Genomic DNA, 24,261 nt, shown 5'->3' with positions numbered 1-24,261 from the left:
CTCGGAAATTGTGTGAAAGGTGTAATATAAATGTACAGATTAGAGTGGAGTGGATTAAATAGGACTGGACTACTGGAATGCACATCACCCCTTACTATGAGTTCTCACAGTGTGGTTAGAGCCAGCCTGTGCTTCATGATTTTTTTTTTTGTGATGTCCATTTAACCAATAAATCTGTCATCACTGACTGGTCTCCATTTCCTCTGAAATAAACAAATCACTATAAGGTTCTTTGAAGCAGCAGACTGCCAGGAAACACAAAAGTCACTTTTGCTTCATCCACGGAGATAAAGTAGTTAGAAAGTGGAAATGAGCTGCAACTGAAGGAGCCTCAGTGTTCTCACACCTGCTAGAAAGTACACTAGATTTCCACAGAGCAGGAATTCAAACAAACCTCAGATCACTGTGTTCAGTGAAAGTAAGCCTGCCTAGCCAAGAAATGAATTGCAGGCCCTTGGAAATTACTTAAACCAAGCCAGTTTCACAGGGACAGAGGAAAGAGTCCAGGAAACTCTTTTAGGCCTGTGATATCCATTGCATTGCATGTTGTTTTCCTGGTCCATATTTCTGACTTCCACACTTCTCAGGCTCCATTTTTCAACTAGATGGTCCTCTGCTTGTTGCACTCCGTGTTTCATTCCACAGGTCACCCCTCTGGGCCTTGACTGCCTTTAGTGCCAAGTGTTCTCATGTGTAAGTTTGCATCTGCTTTTTCTTTACTCTTGAGCTGGAATTTATTTCATTGCAGTCTCTGTTCCCAACAACCTATGGCTTAAGTGTTATCTTGAACCTCTTTTCAATGTGAAAAATAAGTCTTGGAAAGCTAGTAAAGTCTTTAAATTGATCTAGTTGTTAGCTGGTGGTCTGTTTCTGCTGAAAAAGGCTGTGGAAGTTAGGTACGGATAGGCAAGTATGTTCATTGTGAAGGGAAAAAAAGTATTGATTTTTGCCTCTGTAACTCATTTTTATGTTAACTTAACTAGCACAGTTTACTTCATTATAAAATTGAAGAAAAAAGCTGTTGTTAAATGTTTGCAGTTACTTTCAGCAAAGTAGCTTTAAGCTTTCTTGCCAATAAAAAAACTGACTCTACTTGTACAAATGTCTGTGACTATAAAAAATATAAGAAGCTTCTAATTGAAGGTGAAATCATGGAAGGAAAAACCACTAATAGAAGAAGGCCAACATTTTCAGGAAAATCTAATGAATCTTTGTTAGGAGTGGACCCCTGGCATAGCAGAAGCTGAGAATTTTTAAATGGGACAGTTTTACAATGTAGTTTATAAATAGCATTGAAAAACCTTTCACATTTCTTTATCCATTCCATTTTTCTAAATAATTTAAATCTTGTTAAGAGTTTTGACATCAGTATTTCCAGGGATTTTTTTCTTTGTTGGAATACTGTTATTGTTGGAGAGCAGTGTTATTATGTGCTCAGTAAAAGTTCTATCATGGATTTGGATTCACAGCCAGTATTTTGTTTTTTGCTGTTAGTCCCATAAATAAAATATTAAATTCGCTCTTATATGAACAAATCCTTTTAAACGAATTATTTTCCTTTTAAACTACTTATTTTTCCACTCTACTTTTTATTGCTGGCAAACTTAATACCTCACATTTTGAACTCACAGTACAGTAGAAACTATTATTGTAATTACTTCAAGTGTAGCCACAGGCTTCAGTTCTACCCTGTCCAAAGCTTATTCTAACCCTTGTGTGCAGATTGCCTTCTGATGTTCTTAGTATATAGTGATTTTTATAAGTTAATATGGCCTTTAGAAAAAAAAGTTACAAAAAAGTGACTTAAGGACCCATTCCGGAATCGGTCCCTTTCCTGCCATGGACCAAGTGTTTGCATGGTCCCAGCACAGTGCTGAAGTGTCTCTATTTTCTTTAGTGGTAATATACTGAAGTGTTGAAAGGAATTGAAGATAAAATGCTCTGTGGAACCAGTGAGATGTGTAGCACCACACCCTGTCCTGACCCAGGATCTTACCCCATCACAAAACCTCAAGTGATGATGGGATGAGGCTTTCCTTCCTCTTTTCCTTCTTTTTGTATTTTGTATTGATAATGGATTGCATTAATGATGGGGAGATATAAACCAGACCCATAGTAAAATGGTGTAAACTTACACCAAAAGGAGTATGGCACTTGCTATAGTGGGAGATACTAAATCCAATTTTGGAAAAATTGGGGCTCCAGTTGATCGTATATATTTTCTAGCTCACTTTTAATCCTGTGGGTCATTTTGTCAGTAACAGAACAAAAGCAAGGAAAAGAAAGGCATGTATATGTCTGCCATTTGCATGAAAGTTCAATTCCTTCAAAATATACTACTTGTTTTAAAAAATGGAATTGCTTTCCAAATTGCAATTGCCAAAATATTCTGAAATGAATCCATATGCAAACTGAAAATGTGCTTACAGATGATTTTTCTGAAGTGATTTTGGTAGCTTTAGGTCTTGGAAAGGCCCTTTTGTTGAAATTACACAGCTGTTCAGGTCTTGATGTACCACAGACAAAATGTGATGGGAAAACCCCCATGAGATTAAATAAACTCAGGTATAGCTAAAGGAGGTATAAATAAAATTGCATAAGGATTCTTTGATTATGTCCTTAGATGGTTTATTCTGCTATTCTGTATTACTGCTAAAGCACTTTGTAACAGGGTGAAAGAAAATTTGAGGGCCACTAAACAGTTAGCTCTATGTTACAGGCACTTCAAGGAATATTAGTTATATGACAACTGTAAAGAATGTTTCTGCATTTTACTGAGCAAGGAAGGGATCACTTTTTCTATTGATTCGTTTAAAGTCTCTGAAGTTGTAATAAATGCAGTGAAGAAGATTTTTTCCAGATCAAAAATAGTTGGGATGAAGTCGCGCTAAAGTTGGATCTTCAAGCCATTTTAACTAATACTGAGCTCATAACTTTGAAACGTCTGTTTTTATTTTGATAGCTAGTTTTGTAACAGTTAAATGTTGTGAATTTCCTGTTTACTTTGTCTTCCAGAAAAAATTGACCTGAAAAAAACTATTGTGCAGACAGCATAAATCCAGTCAAAAAGACATATCATTTAAGAGTTGGACCTTGTGGGTCCCTTCCATCTCAGACTATTCTGTGATTCTGTGATCATTTTCTAAGAATTGACACAGAACATAAGTTTGGAATAATTCAAGGATCTCCATGTAAACATCAAAAATGTTCAGGTGTTCAGAACAAAAACTGTAGTTTTTTCAAGGCTGGTTCACTGTTTATATTTGTGCTGGTTGAGTACTTTTAGAATGAGATGAACTAAAATAATAAACAGTTTTTAAAATGCTTTATGAGAACTGAAAGGTGTCATGTTCATGAATTCTATATACTAATATGGCAGAAAAGAATTAGCTTCTTCCTGTGTGTAACACATAGACTTTTTTTTGTGCTGTGTATATGTGCATAACTTATTAAATCAGAGTTAAGAGAGCTTTTGGTCTGCTGCTATAAACTATGAATTCTGAAGCCTCACTTTTATGGGAATGGAGATTCAGTGTTGGCAGGAAAAAAGACCTGGCTCTGCATTTATGAACCGCTCACACTCCTAAGTTTTAGAATTGTTTCAGTAGAGCACATTTGTCTTGGAAAAGTCTTATCTTGGAGAGAAAAAGCTGCCAGGTTGCTTATTCTATTTCTGCTGGGGTCTTTAAACAGCTTGAGCGAGACCTTGAGGCAGACTCCTTACTTCAAAGGGGAGCTGGTGTGCAGAGCAGGAAAGGAAAGTGGTCATGTGAATCTTCACGCTAAGCAGACTACTTGAGTGTTTATGGAGCAACTCAAATTTTTTTTGAGGATGCGTGACTTAATACCTGCATATGCATTACATCAGTTAGCAAATTCTGCTCATTGGTGCCTGCTTTGTTTCAGGCAGGACAAGGCATAATCTTCATCATCTGGAGAGGGAGTTAGGCACGGTGAGCATCAATCCAAGCAAATACACAGGGGCTAGACAGTGACAAGGGCATCTGCCTGCACGTCCTAACATCAGAAGGAGGGGGAGTGAGGCAGAAGGCATCCAGGGAGAAGGATGCATTTCAGACAAGTACTTTGGTCCTGTCTAGAGTCAGCTATGCTTTGTCCCAGTGATGACTTGCACCGGATAGAATGTTGCCATTTCCTACATTTCTCTTAATATCGATTTAGAGCAAATGAGGAGCTGAACATAATTTTTGACATTTCAACATTATTGCCTTACTGCTTCTTAACTGCTTTTTTAGAAATATTGAATAGAAATATTGAATACTGAGTGAGAAAGGAATGGTACAGATAGTCCAGGACATTGTACTCATAATGATTCACAAGGCTCTGTATCTGAGAGAAAATTCTGTAATAACGAGTAAAAATGGGATAGGTATATTTTATGATCAATAGCAGCAGAAGATCTAGAGAAATGACTAAAATGGAACAGCATTTTGTTTCATCAAAAGTAATTTTCCTTAGAAAAACGGGTACAAAAGGAAATGTACTTTTCTGAGCACTTTCTACTACTTTCCTTTCTTACACACTGGGAGTTATGGAACAACTTATTGTTCATAGCCTACATTTGTGCTCTGTGGGATTGTGACTTGTAAACAGGTTTTCAGAACTGGATTTGAGGTAATGAATTTTGTACACTATGTGTGTTCTTTTGTCAAGTTTAAAAATTATTTTGATTGTCTTAAACATCTCCTGTGTGCAAAGGGAATTTCAAAATAACTGTCTTCTCAATATACTTAGGAAGATGAAAATCTAAAACTTGATCAGTGATCTTACTCCTTGGCAACTTGACATATGAATTGTCTAAAAATAAATGGCTGATTTTCCTAGTTATCTTACTGACAAAAGGTTATCTTGCATTTGCAATGACACCTGTATAATTTCAGAAATTTCTGCCACCCTGGAACCATCTTTGGATAATTGTTATTTCTGCTTCCTAAATATATTTCTGGTATATTAAGTCAGATTTCAAGCTATAATGATCTCTTCATCTGTTTAAATTCTTAGAGTTCATGAAAGGAATAGATGATACCCACATTTCATAGTAGCAATTTGTCATGTAGAAGATACTCTGATTATACCTACAAAAACTGGTGCTTTCAGCTGTTAAATTACTGTGCAGCTCAGCAGATCTGGGTATCTATTGGCATAGCTCTCACAAAAGGTTTGCACACCTTCTTGGAGATGTCTACAAAGGTTTGCTTAGGATTATATATCGTATTCATGTTGATTTCACCCTCTTTTATTCTTGATTTAGACCCTAGCAGGTTTCCTTTCCTTAGGCTTTTGCTGAACCTAAATCTGAGGATCCTGCATATTTTGACCTTTTCCTATGATTCTTTAATTTCCCTCAACTTTTGAGAAAAATACACACTTTTTTAAGTCATAAGCATACTGTAGAAAATTTCAGAATTAGACCACTTAAGAAAACCATGTTGACTTGCAGAAACAGACTGTGCTGCTGTTGCTTCTGTAGTTGTGCCTCAGTGGGATGGGACATGTACATCATTTTACGCCCTGTTGATACATCTTGACTACATCATGCACAATCTGAATCTTCTTTGCCCTTTTTTCCCCCTGAACTATTATTTAAAATGCGAATTATGTCCAATAGTATTTGGACAAAATGTTAAACAGACTGTAATTATAAAAAATTGGTCAGTATTGCCACACCTTTCTTGAACAAGGATCAAAGTCCTTTCCAAGATGGGAGCTGTTGTTGATGAATTGTGAGCCTAAGTTGAAGGAAGTTGTGAGATTTCCCATCTCTCCCTAAAACCTTCTCTGGTACAACGCCCAGGAGGATAACAGCTAGGATACACCTATGAACATTTTCATGTGTTTGTTACCACCACGAGGAAGTGGGGTGCAGCGTATGATAAATGCACTGTCAGCTCTTGGGAGCATGGACTTTCCTTAGCATGCCATGTCCAGTACAATGAGGAAGCCCTTTAAGCACCACTGCTGCACTAATGCAAAAAAATAATATATTTGGAACTTTCTTTGTCTCATACATGGGCATACATGTCTTTATTCAAAAATAGAGCTTCTGGGTTCTTTCTATACTTTTTGAAACAAAAAATGTCCTCCTACCTAGGGAACTAGAATTTCTATCTTCACTCTGATTGACTTGCTCTCTTTTCCATGTCATAGTATAAGAAAAATATTTATTAATTTACTTCCCTTTAAGTCTTGGCAGGCTTATGCATGAGGGTCCTGATAATGTCCCTTCTCTAAGAATTAATGATGAATACTTTCAAGTAGTAGCAAACTGTCTGAAATGAGCTCCTATTACCTGTAGTGTGGATCTATTTGGGAGTTTGCAAGGGGCAGGTTCCATTTACAAACAGGACCCCGTCCACACAAATAATCATATTTGGCCTACATGATAAGTTATGGGTGAGTTAATGTCCTGTTGAAAGATATTTAATTTGAACTTCTTATCTGGTCATTATTGGTGCAATCCAAGAAGGAATAACTGGTAGTTTTTTGATGTTCTCAGCCTTGTCTATATAGATGTCTTCTCATTTTGTCCATGAAACTGAAGATTAGCTTGCATGGCAGTTGACTCAAGAAAACTTTTATTATGTCAAGGGTTTACTGGGCTGACATCATGAAAATGAGTGAAGAAAGAAAGGAGTTGATACTGAATTTTTTAATAAGGACTAGAGCAGTTTTAAAGAGGTGAACTAGGAATGGAGGCCATCATTGAAAAATGGGTTCATTTTTGAGCAACACCAAATAAGTAAGCAGTCTAAACTCCAAAGCAGAGTAACTCAAAAATTAGAGAAAAGTCAGACTTTAAAGTAAAACTACAGTTCTAGAATCCATGAACATGGTTTTTCTGGTGGGTTAGTTGACACAAAATTATACATAATACAAAAATAATTGATTTTTTTTGTTTGTCTATATTTCAAGGCATGAGAAGACACAGATTTCCTGCTCTCAAAAAGAAAGTGAAAATATATGAGAGTAGGAAGGCACCAAATTGTGTTTAGAAAAAGCTTAATGTTCAGCTAAATGCACAGATGCATAAACTAAACACTTTTTATGCTTATACCACTGTTTATATAGTAATGAGGATTTTCCATCAGTTTTCATCAGTTAAACAGTAGCTGCCTTTTTGCTGTTTAATGGAAACAAGGCAGTCTTGCATAAAAACATCAGATGTATCAGCATGTTATGGTATTTGATTTTTCATATGAGTTCAGCATAGTTATAACCATAACAGATCAACATTTTAACTTCCTTTCCTTTTGATTTTTGACTCAGATTTGTGAACTGAACTGGATCCAATTTTGCTTAAGGAGAAGGCTGGATTTTTGGATGATAGAGAAAGTCAATATCCAATTTTTCTTTCTGTTTTGAAAGATGGAGAATTCTTGTTTATGACTATGAACATCTGCCAAATGCTCTAACACCAGCAAAAATTAACTATTTACTCAAACCAGTGTTTATATCTGTGAGAGCAGACATTGCTCCATGTTTTCAGTGCCCTAGAGGCCTATAAATACCCTGGAAAACATCACAACAATGTGAAACAACCAGTGCAGTTATTCAACAAAAAACATTTTTGTGGCATGCTCAGTTCAGCCTCTATGATAACTCCAAGCCTTAGTGACATTTGTTCTACTGACTGGAGTCACTAGGGAATGCAGAAAGCAAGGGAGATGCAAGTCATGCTAGTTGAACCCTTTAAATAGCCGAACAGCAAGCAGATGAATCCTAAATGTGCTGTGCTGCTGAGGAGTTCCAAGCAGAACAGTGGGTAAGAGAGGGAATGAAGTTCAACACTTTACAGCTGCCTTTGGACACTTTGTCATGCAACAGACAGTTGAGATCAGATGGTTCAGGTTTTGTTTGGCATCAATAGAAACTATCAGCCAGTACATTGCAGGGGTGGTAATGAGAAGCAAACTGTCCTTGACCGTAGGCGTCCCCTTCGCCTCCAGATCCTGAGCAGCAAAAGCAAGAGGCCCATACTCAGGGTGGTTATCAATGCCTAAAAAAAGATTGGAAATGGTCTTTCAAAGTTGTGCAATTTTAAAATAAGATACCCTTGATAAAAATAGAGTAATATCTAATAATTTTATTCAGTTGGGTGGAATTTCTGTGACTGAGTAGTTTAAAAGTAGATGAAATAAAGTTTTATGTTGAAAGGAGTAACACCCCAGAGCTTGTGCCTAACTGCTATAACACTTTTTTTTTTAAAGCTTCAGACCTTTATTCTACTTCTATAGATTCCTCTTGAATTTGAAAGCTGCTACATACTCTTTTTCAAAGCTGCCAGACCAGAGATCAGGACGTATTTTTTGAAGTTTAGAGGCAGATTTATTTACCACCCCTCCTCACCCTGTTAGCACAGGCAAATGCAGAATGCATTACTGTTGCATGAAGCCCAGTCCTGGAGTTACTGGTTACCAGCAACCAGGAATCCCATACTGGGATTTCATTGCTGCTTTGAGTCTCTGCTTTTTAGTGTGTACTCCTACATCCTTCAAGTAGGTATCTAATAAATTTACTGACATTTTTTCCCCTGTTTCTGGGATCTGATAATCTCAAGTATTGTGTCTACTCTTACTGCAGAGATCCAACCCTGGCTGGGGTTTGAAGAAGAGCAAAGAAATGTAACACCAATTTTAGTTTCCTAGAAAGGTGTAGTTCAATACTTATCAAAGCCAAAAAGCGGGAAAATGTGTTACCTCCAGCTGCCAATCGTTACTGGAGGTGACAACTGATCACATTAAAGAATGTGGGTACTGATTTGAAATGTTTTAATTGTACAATTAAATAACCTCTTAATTTGTTTTTGGTGTTATAACTTCTAGAATGAAGAAAAAACATTATGCCTATCCAACTTTTATGTTCAATATTTATGAATGTTTCTAAATTTTCTTATTCCAATGGAGGTAGGTATTTAAAATTAGCTTTTTTAAGAAGAGTAAAACATATACTGTATAGGATTGTAGAAAATATATAGGATTTACTAGGCTTTGACATGCACTGTCAGAATATTTCATTAGCACAGTACTTTACCAAGAAGGCCTTTATTTTCCAGCTTGTAGGCAGCAAGCTGTGGGAGGTGAGTGATGGAAGAGACAGGCCCTATTATTTAACATTTGTTTGCCAAATGGTCTCCCTGATTGGAGAAAACAAAAGTTTAAGAAGTTTTTACTTTTGTATGGGTTTAGTGATCACAGAAAGACTTTGCATTACTGACAAGGAGATAGAATAAAGCTGGAGAAAAAAATTACTTTTTAATTTGACTAAAATACTGTGGACATGGGGTTTAATTCTTGGGTGCTTTTGGGTTGTGGGGGTTTCTTTTCTTTTCTTTTCTTTTCTTTTCTTTTCTTTTCTTTTCTTTTCTTTTCTTTTCTTTTCTTTTCTTTTCTTTTCTTTTCTTTTCTTTTCTTTTCTTTTCTTTTTTTAGCATATGTTTTTTCAATGGGCTCACTTGAGACCAGAACTTTATATATACACTGGTATATTTGCACAATCAGTCTCTTTTTACTGTATTTTCTAAATAAAGAATTAAGACTTTGTAGGGAATATTAACTCCTTTGGAAGTAGCAGCCCATTTTAAAAGTTAAAAGAAGGTTTATAATTTTCAGTTACTGTAACTATAGTCTCACTATATAATATAAAAAGGAACAGTACAGCATTAAAATTTTGCCATTTCAAAAGCTGTACTTGAACCCATACTTGTACCCGTACTTGAAGTAACTTCCCCTTTTGGATATATAGTATTTTCTTGTACACTAATCTTAAAATACAGGTAGGCCTCCAGAAATTATACTAGATCTTTTTGCTCCCATGGAAGTTGAAAGATTTTTTTAATTGTACTCTGCCAAAGCTTTCATTTATGAATCACAGACTTTAACTGTGTAAGTTGATTCTTAACAATCAAGAAAAATTAGCATCAAAAAGGCCTCCCAGACTGTAAAATATTTAGTAAAATATATCTAGAAGAAAATTTAAACCTGAATTATTAGCTAGATTTTATTTCTTTTACAAATTTATTTCCTTCATCCAAAATACTATCTAGAGAAGTATTTTGGGTTTTCAGTTTAATTATTGTGAGCATTTTTCAATTCTTAACTATAACTAACCTGTACTATAGGTTGAAAATGAAATTGTGTTATCATCAAACATGACAAATCCTTTGGGTGCTTTTAATGGATTCTGCCATTTACGATAATCATTTGAGAAAACAAAAAGAAAGGAAAATGTGGCATGGTGCTAAATAGGGGAACTATTAGGCTAAGTCAAAACCAGCTGATATTCAGAACTTCCAAAGCAGTCATTAGTAATAGTTTTAAGTGAAAAATGAAACTTTCATGGTTGGCCTGAAAGCCAATGGTATAAATAGGTAAAACATCTGAAAAATTTTATTTTGCAATGCTTTTTATTTTGGCTTTCACTGAAAGACAGGTAATTCCATTTAATTGTACGTGGGAAAGTACTTTTCACTGTTTTTCCAGTTTTACAGTTAGTGTTATACTTCAGCACAGTACTGTAAAGTAAACTGTGAATGAAATAATAGAAGATACCCAGAAAATCCACCCTATTGTGTATGAGGGAGTGTGTGTGTGTGTGTGTGTGTGTGTGTGTGTGTGTGTATGTTTTTCTGTTTTGAAAAAGTCTGGATATCTGCTCAGGTAGGTTATGAGTGCAGCTGGGCCTGTTGGTTCCATTTTAATGCTTTCTGAGGGATAATAAGATTTACAAAACATGTCACTAAAACATATGCAGGCAAATACATTTGCACAGAAATCTATATTTCTTAGAGGCCCAGACAGAGATTACATTTGTGCCTCATGCTGAAAGCTGTAATGCCGCACTAGCTGAGCCATGTCCACTAGGGACAGCCACTAAGGCAGAGAATGACCACATGGAATTGTGTGTGGGGGCTGTGACACTCATCAAGACTGTGAAATGGAAGGTGATTTGTGATCCTGCAGCTCTGCAAGGTGCTACACACACTTTAGAGGCCAGTTATGGGTGTTTAAAAAGGACATGTTTTAGAAAGAGTAGAAACATTTCAAGCAGACTGAATTAAAAAAAAAAATTGAGAAAGGGCACACTAACATAGGATTAAACAGAAGTATTGGATGTTAGATTTGCTCCAGACATTGCTTTTTTTCTGTCATATGTTCAACATATATAAAATTTTCACTACATCACTAAGGGGTCCCAAATAAATCTGTTTCGTGATGAATGGAAAAAAAAAAAATTAGCTAGTGTAACATACGTGGAAGAATTACATTAAAAATACCACTATGAAATGGCTTCCTGTTTCCTGTAGCAGCAAAATAATTCTTAGAAAGAGTTAAAGTGGAATTGTTGGTGCCCATTAATATTTTCCTTTGTGTAACTGTATCCTGAATCTTTGAAAAGAGGAGTGAGTTAGGCAATATGGAGCCCTCAAGAAACAGTATTAAACTGCTGTAAAGTTTCAACTTTTATTGCTAAGTATGGAAAACTAAAATCCTAGATTCTTTGGCTTATGTGCAAAGTATTTATTGTTTTGTTCAGACAGGAGGTTATGCAATTGCAATAAACTTTTTTTTTAAAAAGCAAACTTAGAAGTCAGCATAATTTTGACTATAAGTTCTGCCTGTATATTTTGAAAAAATATAAATGAAGGAGCCTAAGAAAATACTCTTCTTTATTCAACTCAAGATTTCAAATGATGCTACACAAAGTAAACTGGTAGTTACAACAGGAGCAAAACCAGCTCTGATACCCTTGTAGTTGAGAAGAGATTCCATTGAAATTCTTGAGCTTCTCCAGTTTGCTCACTGTAATTTGGGGAAGAACTTGGCCTATCCTTAGAAACTGGCCTAGGGCATTTGCTGTAGTGAAGGTACACATTGTGGCACAGTGATGTGGCCTGTTGCAAGACCTACAAGAATTTCTATAAATTCCGGGTTTTATTTTTTCTAATGTAAGGTCTTGTGTGTGAGGGAGGAGTGGAGGCAATGGCACCACCTATCTCCAGCACACCAACTTTGGAAGAAAGAGGTCTAGGCTATACACTTGGTGAAGCCTGTAATCAAATTACACCTTGATTTCTGAAAACTATGGATAATGTGAATAATGTGTAAAAAAAAATTGAAGCCTATTTGCTTATAGGTAAAACAGAATTGTTTATTAGAAGTATATTTGGAATTTCACAATGCAGATTTAGTATAGTGGTAGCAGAAAACTAAATAATTGACAGTTTTCCATAGAGTAACTAAGTAACCACATTAAAAATGTTTTACTCAATGATTCAAAGAATAGTATCCACAAGGTCTGCACTTTCCAAGCAACAGAATTATTATCAAGTACTGGCTGCCATTTGGGAAGCAAACATGGCCAATTTTGCATTGGAATGTACTGCTGCTTAAATATAAGGGACTTTTAATGCCAATGTGAAAGCACGTAAAACTAACGGCCATTTATATAAAGAAGTTACTATATGAAAAAAGGTTTGTAAAATGCATCACTTGACATATGTTCCCATCCCGCTGTGATTTGGATTCTAATACACCAACAGTGGCAGTCTGGCTTTTCAGAGAAAAAAGTAATATATCCATTTTCATGATGTTTAAATTCTAGGTAGCACACGCAGGAAGCATACTAGTATATTTTGGTATATTACTAGTGACTTTCTTAGCAGCAAATCACTGCAAAATTTTTTTGGATTCCTTACCCACATCTCAATTTTTGCTAGCAATATCTTAAGCTAGATGTATAGCATTTTATGTCATAGAAAGTCGGCAACCTCAACTTTATTTTGCCTAAAGAGGCAAATCTACCCAAACTTGAGAGAAAGCATTTTTTCAAACAGTTTACTGGTCAAAGGATTAAATGATCCATAGTCCATTTTTTATCACTTAAGTATTTAAGTATTTTTCCTTTAAAAAGGTTTCTTTTTTTTTTTTAAGATGTGAGTTATATATGGCTTTCTGTTTGACCTGAGTCCCAGGACACTGCTTAGTATTTTTGGCAAGACCAGGGTCTCTGATTTGCAAAGCTAAAGTAAAAACGACAACCTATGATTTTAGAGTGATAAGACTTATTGAGAGGGGATTATCTAAGTAAATTCTGTGTGTCTTACACTCATTCCTCTTCTCAAGCAACCACTTCCCTACAGTTTGTAGTGCTTTAGATCTTTCAAATACCATCTTGGCAAAGATCTATTTTCCCAAGTAAATTTTTCCCAAGTATCATTTTTATACAATAATCTAGTGCCAAAAGGAATCTTTTAATGCCTCCTTGGAGTTCTGATACAGCCCCTCTCCAGGGAAGAACTTTCATCAGAATGATGAGAACGATGATGACTGAGGTATGCACAGTGTTTGGCCTGGATTTGGTTGCTCTTCACTTTTGTTCTCTTCCTCTTGGTTGGAAAGAGAAGTTATATAAACTTCTGTCTCAACTAGGTGTTTTCTTCACTTGTTGATCCTTGTTCTGAGAAGCTCCTGTACAGAAAATCTGTTGGTTTAATTTTATAGGTTAGCTTTTACTCTGGAGGATTCACTCCTAATTATGGGAGAGATGGTCCTGACATCATTTAATGAAGCTCCTCTGCATAAAAGCAAGTTATAAAACTTGTTTAGTAAAAAGGCAAAAAACCCAGCATGTGTTATTTGTTGCTGCATGTAAGAGATGTATTTGCAGAATGTACTTGCAAACAGGAATTGTCAATCCCAGTGAATAAAATGTCATTTTAAAATGCAGTCTGAGAAGTTATTTTCAGAGAAAGCTTGTGTCTCCTTTCCTATGATAAACTGTGATTATACACAGACTTTGGACAGAGATTAGTGTCTCTCACATGAAGATCTACTCACTAGATCACTACTATTCTCACTCATATGACAGAATACATATGTTGTCCTCCCTACCTGCACAGTTTGAAGAAGCAGTGACCTGTACATGCTATATAGTTAGAAGGTAAAAGAATATGCTTTTAAGCAGAGGTGTCTTCAAGAACCTGCAGCATTAGCTGCTACAGTGTTATGAATCAATGTTTCCGATACTGCAGTATAATTCCTTGACTTTTACTTTCAGAAGGCAATAATAACAAAATTTTGGCAGCAGCAGCCAGTAGGTAATGGTTTAGGACAGTATATAGTGTGTTTCAGAATACCTACAGGTTTTGCTGTGCCAGGTCAGTGTTTTTTTTGGGTGCAGATATGAGGCTGTTTTAAATTGTTAATTGTCACAGACTGTTAGAAAGCATTAACTCAATAAGCAAACAAAGGTTTGCTTTCATTAGACTGAAAAGAAGGATTCATGTAGTTTTGACATCGTACTTTTGCTACTGTGCAGTTTTGCCCACTTGCACATGCAGAGTTGTGAATTATGGAAATGATGATATTGTCTGTTCCAATATTTAGTGAATTGCAGCTCCAGAAATACTTTTAATGACATTCTCAAAAGAAGCACTCAGACTGAAGGTGTTCAGTGATTTGGAAATATACTTTTTCACTAGGCAAAGTCTTTTAAGAACATTATTTAAATGACTGTGAAGAGAAGGAAAATTATGAAACAAAAATAGATTAATAAAGTCTGCAACATTTGGTGCAAATAACAGAAGGTGCATCAAAGTAACCATAGATATGTATATTTATTTTTTCTTTTGTACAAAGGTTTTACACAAAAGCAGGGAGTAAGGGTTTAACTTATGAACCTGCAAAGCAAAGAGCAGTGTTTTGGATACAGGGTAAATTTTCATATTAATTCTAAGCAACTTTGAATTGAAAATTTAGAAAATAAAAGTCATATAAAAACTTAATAATATTCTGTATTAAATGTCAAAAATGTCTGAAGGTGACTGTTTCTGGGTAAATCTTGCTCTCACACGTAGTTTCTGGCAAAAAAATAGGAACCATATGGAGACCTTTGCACCATCTCTTTGCTACTTTTTCCTTAGTTCATATTGCTCATATCTCAAAAGAAAAAAGAAAAGTAAGCAAGTATTTTGAATTGAATCACATATCATTATTGTATTTTTTGATTTCTAGAAGGTTTTGTTACATACCAGTTATTTAAACAAATGTCAAAGATTTATGTTTGAAAAAAATATTGTTTCATAAAACATTGAAATACTCAAATGTAGCAAGATTTTTGCTTTTAATACTTTGCATAGATAGCTTCATTTCAAAGTAGATGCCTATGTAGTAGTTGTTTTCTTGATTATCATTTATAGGAAGATACACAATTGAGGACATATAATTTATCCAACTTCACTATCAATTAATAGTGAAATAAATTTAGAAATTGTTTGCTAGTGCTGGGGGCTTTTCAAGGGTAACTGTTGCACATTTAGACTTTAGGTGAAAGTCTAAAGCCTGAATATTGAGCAATAAAGGTGAAATTCTTATGGCCTTTTTGTCAAAAATCATTAGTGGTTATTGTCACTATTCACTCTCAGTGTGGATATCAGGATCTGAAAACCTTCTATAACTACCAATAGAACACTAGCAATCTGATTAATTTTTGAAAATTTTTGTCTGGGGATTTGCATTCCTGGTATTAAGTGAATGTTCATTTCTGTCTGAGAAATGAAGGTATGTCAGCTCTTGAACCAATCCAAGAAAAAAATAGGTGTTTCTTGCACATTGTACCTTTGATTCTGACCCTACCTGGTTACTAGCAGATCTTGGTACCATAGATATCCCCACCAGTCTCTTTCAATGTTCTGTGATCAGTCTTTCTTTTCCTTAGGCAGGTATCAGAAGTAAAAACATCAAAATTATCACTCTATAGGAATTTGATCCTGTGTTTGCTTGGCATGCTTCAGCACTTGGTGCAGAAAGAAGGAAATAGGAACTCTGATGGGATAACACAAATGTTGGGATTAAGAACAAACCATTCCTTAAAGTAAAGCAGAAGTAACTTTTGAGGGTGGGGAATAATGTGATTAGGAATGATTTTTTAAAAAATAAATCTTGAGCTGTTATTAAACTTGGCAAAAATCTTAGTCTTCAAAGATTTGTGGAACAGCCATTTTTAATTCTGAATGTCTTTCCAAACAGTACTTTCTTACATCAGTTACCAACAAGTATTTTTGTCTAACAGGAGATATTAAAGATGCTGCCTGGAGTTTTTGAAAAGTGATAAAAACAGTTCTAAGAAAAGGCATGACCTGCATCCCTCAAAGCAGTGTTTAACTGCCTACATTACTTGACATCTAAAGAACAAAGGTTTCCAAAAGAGAGACTGATACGGTACAAATACCTGTGTGTAGGCTACATCTTCTGAAAGTGTGCCAGAATTTGTCTGGCAGAAGGCGGAAGACAGACAATATAGATTACTGTATTTTTCATCAAGTGGTTAGTACCATCTGTATGTATTTTATGTGTGCCTTTTGAGAGGCAAGTAGTCTAACTGAGTTCCCCCTAGGCTTTGTTCTCTGCCTCTACACCTACCACTTGGCATAAGATGTAGCCAGTAGAAGAAAACTAAGGTTCTTGGGACCTTTTTCTTGCCTTAGTTGCAACAGCTGCAAAACAGATGTAGGCTGACGTGAGTTCTGCCAAGAATCTCTTCCAAGTCTCCCACCCATTTTCCACCAAAGAGAAGCTAGTCAGGTGATATGAACAGAGTCCTGAAGGTCAGAAAGAGATGGGAGTTCCCTATCTTGGCTTTATAGAGACTGTTAAAAAAACAACAACCAATTAGTAAACTTAGATTCTTTCTCCTTGGAAATTAAAACAACACCAAATTTTAAAACTAAAATTCCAAGCAGTACAACATCAACAGGACACAAAAGGCAACCTGCACATGAACCACAGCAACACTGCAGCAAGCAGGATGACAGCAAGAGACTCATGATTACCTAACTAGTATCCATTTAAGTCTCTTTTAAGATATATTTTCAATATCTCAAATGCATTAAGCAAAATACCATTGTCTTGCTGGCTGTATTTTTGTTGAAATAGATTTCCTGGGATTCCAGTTGCTCTGTTGCATTACCTCAGTATTGAGAGGGAGTCAGCTCTCTGTACCTGTCCCAGTTTTCTATGTACTTCTCCAATTTCTGCTTTCAGTAGTATTTGAATATACCATGTTTTTTACACTATTACAAATCCAATCAATAATATTCTCAAAACAAATAAAACCCTGCAACTTTTCCCTTGTGTCAGTCTGCTGGTGGAATCTTACTGCTGACAAAACTATGGCTGTCAGGCATTTAGAATCCAGCATTGAATTAAAGGTAGTATCCAGCAATGGAAGAAATGTCTAAGTAACCAATAGTCCAAAAATGCTTATACTTCCACAGGATCTGTATGGGCTAACACTGATAGTAGGTCTGAATCCTCTCTATTGGCAAAGATGATGGACATATGCTACTAATGCGGTTATATTCCCCTTTCCTTATCCCAGTATTCTTCCCCTTCCCTTTTCAGTATCCCAAGAACCATTGGCTCTGAATGTTACAAAAAAACCATTTTCTGCTGTACAGCAAAGCCGTTTTCCTCAAGGAGCCATCTGCTTGCCAAAATTGCTCATGTTACAAGTCTCAGTCACTTACAGAGATCAGTGTCTTCCTGGGAGACATTTGGATGAGTACTCCTTAAGTTTTTCCCTTCAAATATTCACAATAGAAGTAGCTACCAAGGTTTTATAGCCTTGACCCCTCTTTCTGTTGTGTATCCAGACTTATGTCTTCATTTCCAGTATTTTATCTTTCATATGGTATCAGTGTCATGTGTAGGTACATTACTTTTATTTAAGGACACAGCCTCTAGTCTGGAAAGCAGTGAGCCATGGATCTTTCTTACAGCAAGTACTGACATGGGAAGACTTCTTGGCTCATGGCCTCACACAGGCACAGGATGACCACGACAGTTATAAGAGGACTTTAGAAATTATTTGCATAAAATTAATTTCTGCGTCATGCAGCACATAATGACTATGCACACCCATCTGCTTTCAAACCTGTATGAAACACATCTGGCAGTATAAGAATGGTTAGCCAAAATGGTAAGAATAATGATTTAGGTGTGTCTCTTCAGTGATTCAATGGAATGGGGATTTAGGGGTTTAAGTATTTAAATTCAGGTGATCTACTAGTGTTTGGACCTTATAATGGGATGGCAGACAGAGAAATTTAAAGGAAAAAAAACAATGTGCATGTTCCTGAAACAGAAAAACATGGAGAGAAGTTACAGTGACTCTACTTTGCCTATTAGTATAAAGGAAGAAATGTTAATTTCTAGGTGTAAAGTGGTTTTGAAATATCAAGTTTTCTATGTCTAGTTTGGAAATAGACCTTGACCCCACACTATTGTCAATGGGCCAGCTATCTAATGTCCTAAAATCCCTGCTGTACTTGTGGCTGAACAACTCCCAGATACACTCAACAACTTTGGTGGATACTCTCAGTCATACAGCCAGCACTACATTTCACATTTGAAGCAAAGTTCTGTGTGTCATGTCAGCAAAAGCAGAGGTTTGGCACCATGCAGACATTAGCTTTAAAATATTTTAAATTATTGACTATAGCACTGAGTCAAGAATCAACAGTTCTCATAAAAAAAAAAAAAAAAAAACAAAAAAACAACTCAAAACCACCAAAGTTCCCTTCCAAGTAACAGAGTCACTGACAAAAAGTGAAAATATTCTTATACCTTTATAAAATGTAGATTTGAAACCAGACTCATTGGCCAGTTGGACAGGCTCAGGCATGCTGATGATTCATCTGACACAGAGTCCCAGGGAGGGATTTTTTTGTGAGCCAGTTCATTTGGATGTTGATGCACGTTTCTATTTAAATCAGCAGCTGAAGTGTGAATTAATCTGTGACATTTTTAAGATGGTTCGTGAGGCCAGAATTTGACTAATGATACTTGTACTGATCTCCTGCTAATTTTGGATTTATAGGTGTTGTATCATACTCAAACTTACAAATGTCTGGTCTTTTTTTTTTTCTTCTTTCCTTTTTTTTTCTTTCCACTCTCTCTTTTTTTTTTTTTCCTTATGGTTTGAACATTCATTTATTTAAGCTGACTTCACTGACTGCAATAGAATGACTGTCACTGAGTTACTGAGTTCAGTAGTTTGGGTCAGGACCAAATATACCTGTTTCTGAGAGTAAAAGGAGTTATGAGGGTGATAATGAAACTTTCAGCAAAGCTCCTCTTATTGTGGCCAAAGTATCCCTTAGGTAATGAGCATCAGTGGTAGCAAATTTCCTATACTGATACCAGCTGTGCCAAAGGCTCCTACCTGCACTATAGCATGAGGAGGAGATCCCATGGAACATGGGATAGGACCAACTTTCTTTTGACATGTGTTCAGTTTCCTATGCTTTGTCTGTTGCTTTCCCTGAAAGTGTAACCACACTAAACCTTAAAGCTGTAAAACAGCTTTGGCTTAAGGTACTAGTGAAAAGATAGGGGAGAGAGATTCTTGAGGTATTACTCATTATACAGTAATCAAATGATACACATCCTGTACTGGTTGGATGCACTGAGACTTGCCAGCAGTGGGAAGGAATTGAAGCTTTGCAGAAATTCTTCAGAGAATTGTTAGAAAATGAAACACTGCAAGTTTTTAAAATAAAGTTTGATGTGTGTCAATGGAAGCAGCAGCTCAAGTCTGCCAGAATTACTTCTGCTTTCCTGATTTACAGCAAAGGATGCATAGGAATGAAAGCAAGGGTGTGTTTCAGAGAGAAGAAAGTTTGAAAAATGTAACTTTAGCTTGTTGTTTTTCGGCTTATTTTCTATTTAGCTGTACACTTGGCATTACATTACATCAATTTTTGCCTTTTTTTTCAGATTCCCAAGAAGGAAACTACAAGACAGAGGTCAACAGTAAACCCAGGAAGGAAAGGACAGCTTTCACCAAGGAGCAAATCAGAGAGCTAGAAGCAGAATTTGCTCATCATAACTATTTGACCAGGCTGAGAAGATATGAGATAGCAGTAAATCTTGACCTCACTGAAAGACAGGTACTGATGAAAAAATAATGGACTTTAAATGCCTGCCCAATGTGTACCAGTGATGAGTAGCTCCTCACAGAAAGCTCCTGTTTATAATGCTAATATTTATGTTGATACATCAGATGGAATGTTTTTAGCAAAATTATATACATTGATTATCTCTCTGCTATGAAAATAATTTATACTTTTATATGTACCACTTACAGATTAATCTATTAGGCAGAGATGGAAGATAAAAGCATGAGTGATAGATCTGTTAGATGGGTGCATGTCTTTTCTAATCTATCCACACTGATGTCATTGAACAAACACTGTATGCACAAGGAGTTGGTTTGCCTGCATGCAACAAATATGAGCAACTTGGTTCAGCCTATTAAATATGTGCAGTTGCCATTAATGCAGAGTTTCTGAACATCCTGTTTCCAGATGGCAGCAAAAATGGGAACGCCAGCAAAACTGGGACACAGGCATTTTAAACCCCTTTATCTTACCCTGCTCTGTGAAAGCAGAGGAGATGATGGAATTTCTTATCACTGTTATTGGTTTCCTGCTCACCAAACCCTGGTCCAGGAAACACTTCTGCATGTGCTTAAGTTTCATCATGCATGTTGTCACATTGATTTCTAATGGAAATATCCATGTTACACATGTATTAAAGTGTTTCAGGATCTCATCTCTATACACTAAATAGGTAGTGAAGTCACATTTCAAATAATAATTACATCAACATACACATTTTGAAAATGTGTTTTAGTAAAGAAGTTTAGAATACTGGCCTCAAGTACACAGCATCTCATTAAATATTTCCTACAGTTTTAATATTAAAATGGAAAGCTTTTTTCCCACTGATAGACAGTCATTCTTTTTTCAGGAATCAATATGAGATTGAGGGATTGCTTTAGATGCAATCAGTAAGATGATGATATAGTCAAAAGTAGGTATCAAAATAGCATAATGATTTGTGAAGTCTACATATAAGAAGATTTGCAATTTTCTTGAGTTTCATTTACACTTGCCATAGGCACATATATCAAATCCAGCAAAAAAAAAGAAATAATAAATAATTTAAAAAAATGAACACATTTTTACTCACAAAATCCAACAGCTTTTTGCTTTGAAAGCTTCTAGAGAATGGCTGTGCCTTTGAACTTTTCAAGAAAAACACAGCAATTTCTTGTTTGGTTTGACCACAGTACCAGGTTTCCCTGGGATAATTTTCAGTTACTTAAGTACGGTAGTTATGTTTTTGAAGCACATTATTTTGTATCAAATAATGGATAAAATTTTGCATTTTTTCATTTCTACTTTCTATGCTATTTAGACTCACACCTGATTTTGACAGCTAAGGGGAGAAAGAATGAATTCTTGTCTTGGTGATGAAGGTAGAGTCGGCATGAAATTGAACAATGATAAATATATTTAATAAAAGATCTGATGGCAAATTTGACAGGAATCAGTCAGCTGGAGATATCTCTACATTTAATAATGGTGACTTTGACCTAGAATTAAGTGTTGCCTCTAATAAATTCTATATTCTTTTCTTCAAAGATCATGTTGAGTAGTACAACTAAATGAAGAGACAGTTCATTATCCTGAAGGGAATAGTTAATCTAAAAGCATTTAGCATACTGAAAAGAGATAAATAGTGAATATTGTTTCTGGAGGAGAAAACACAGTCCAGCAACATAAGTACAGAGAATTTATTTAAGTCATGGCAGTAGTTTCTGTTCTCCAGCTGTCACAAAGCATCAGTTTTAAGCATTCTGTGGATTATTGTGGTAATTTCTATAGCATTGTCATTAGTCTTTTTAATTGTGTAATCTAATCCTTCTCTGCTTCCCCAGATTATCATAGAGTGACAGCTGAGCTCCTAGAGATAACTCCCTTCCCTCCTTCCTTCCTTCCTGCCTTCCTGTTTAACACCACCTTAGAAAAGGAAAACATTAAGATTTTTAGTTTGATAGAATCCAGTTCTGTATCTTCCCACAGTAAAATGGTCTGAGAAAAGGAGAAGAAGAAACAAAAAAAACCCCATAAAAACTGTATTATTAATCCAAAAATGAACACTGAGGGGAAATTCTGGACATATTTTTCTGTGTCTGAATCATACTGATTATGTATGCTATAGCTAAGTAATGTTATAAAGTAAAAATGTCTCTTTTAAACCAAATCTATTGTTTTGATAGAAAAATGGTGTAAATAGCATGGATCTGGGTATGGGTTTCCGTGGTATATGGCAGACTTCAGAAGCTGAATGCCATAAATCTTAAGACTTGTCTCTTCTTGCATACTTGCTTTATATCAGTATTCCTCCAGTGTCTTTAAATGTACTTCAGGGTGAGCATGGTGTGACATTAATACTTCTTTTCTCTCCAGTTAAGAGAGGGAAGTCTCCTCAGGACCTGTCTTTCCATCATTACCAAAACGAATCATTACCCTTGAGCAAGATGACAGCACTTACTTTTATCCTTACTAGCATTATTACTTTTTTTAAACTAGCTTTGCCTACAGAGGAGATCATATTTGATACCTACCTTAAACAGGTGCAAAAAAATTATCTAAAATATATTGATGGAATTATCTGCCATACCCCCCTGTTTCCCATGAGGTAGTATTTTTAGAAAATTGCTTTTTGCAGAACCATTTTTCTTTACTATTTTTCCCCAAAGCTGCATTGCAGAGAGTGCAATAGTGGATAGTTCCTTTGTTTGAAAGTAGTAGTAGTTCCTTTGTTTGAAAGTAGTAGTAGTTTCTTTGTTTGAAATAAGTGAACACACAAGTGATAGCCTTGATCTCATGCTGTAGACCCCTTGGTGTTGGGAGATTTCTTGATCTGAAACACTGAATTTGCATACAGAGAATTGAAACTTCCTTGAGATAGTACAATGGGGAAATAGTAGCATTGGCTATTGGGCTATTGGGTGAAATAAAGTTGAAATAAAGTATCTGCTTGGAAAATAGGTTTGAGAGCAGACCTAACCCCTGATGGAATTATTTTTTTAGCATTATTTTTTAGTTAGGATTTTAAAAAAAAGACAAGTGCATTATTCAGATAAAGAAGAACAACAAAATTATCTGGGGAAAGTATTGTTGGGTCATCTACAACTTTCAGTTATTCCCTAAGATATGAGATAAATCATGTAGCCTATTAACTTAAAAAATCTCTATCTTCCTCTTGACTATAGTGATAATTTCTACCATACGCCACAGATTAATAGAGGCACTGACCAACTAACACTTCATAATTACCTTTCTGGCACTTAAACAAACTGTAGAAAAAAACATATGTCTAACATTATTTAAAAAGCTATATAAGGGTATTAAAGTTTTCTTCAGTCATCAAAGTAAGGCTTCATTTGACTTTTGAAATAACTTACAAGATCAATTCAAACATAAATGACTCATGGAAGGCTATTTCACACAAAAAAAAAAAAAAAAAAGAAAAAAAACCCCTAACAACATATGGCTCAGGAGAAGGAAGCAATCCTATCACTCCCTAAAAAGGAAACCTGAGTTACAAGACAGGAGGATGACATTAAATAAGTGCCTCAATTGCCTAGATATAAAGAGTGCACTTTGAGAGCATTATAAGCACATCTGGTGGTAGGATGGCTCTATTATGGTATTGTAAGAACTCCAGAAATATAGGTACATATAATGCTTGCTCCCTCTCCTGTAGAGTGCACTCACAATCCCAGATCAGGCAGCAGTTAATAATTTTCAGCTGGCAGGCCTCTATTATATTTTGAAGAGCTAGTTAGACTAAAAACTATCTGAGTTCCCTAGATATTTGTAACCTTGACAAACGCATTCTTGGCTTTTTTGTACCTCCAGATAAACTTGGAGATTGTTCCATGCAGACTTTTTAATATCTCACCATGGGATGAGGGGAGGAAGCAGCTGCAGCGGGGTATCAGAGGAGTGGCAAAATGGACATTTTTACGGAGTTGATCCTGCCAAATATAGAAAGAGTAGGAGATCTTTCCATCTCGCAAGATCTTTTTGCATGGAGCTAATCAAAAGAGTAATGTTGCAGTTCTTCAGGCTAGCTAAGGTTACCGGAATAAACAGTCCAAATATGTAATGCTTCAGTTTGCCAACACAAACGGAAAATCCCACCTAGTCAGATTAAATTCTGCTGATGGCAACGACAGCTTTATTTCTTCTCAACTTTAATTTCCAATATCTGCCTAGAAGCTACCAATCTTTATAAAAAGCCTAAAACCATTGACTTTGCATAGGCAAGGGACAAAATTTTGTCCAAGTGAAGAATACTTTTGTATCAGGCATTTGACTTCCAT

At 35.8% G+C, this 24,261-nt stretch overlaps 1 protein-coding gene across 1 annotated transcript in view; it reads left to right on the top strand.

The window, feature by feature from the left end:
* MEOX2 (mesenchyme homeobox 2) overlaps positions 1-24,261 on the top strand; it is a 52,478-nt gene that overhangs the window by 18,756 nt on the left and 9,461 nt on the right. The window contains exon 2 of the mRNA XM_071429115.1: positions 19,797-19,969. Coding sequence (XP_071285216.1) covers positions 19,797-19,969 — 173 coding nt within the window. The remainder of the gene's footprint in view (positions 1-19,796; positions 19,970-24,261) is intronic.

This window comes from Agelaius tricolor, unplaced genomic scaffold (assembly GCF_023055355.1).
Source record: "Agelaius tricolor isolate 1412-34295 unplaced genomic scaffold, bAgeTri1.0.p SCAF_6, whole genome shotgun sequence".
NCBI lineage: Eukaryota > Metazoa > Chordata > Aves > Passeriformes > Icteridae > Agelaius > Agelaius tricolor.
The sequence above is the reverse complement of the archived record's forward strand: the minus strand, read 5'-3'. Positions and strand labels throughout refer to the sequence as shown.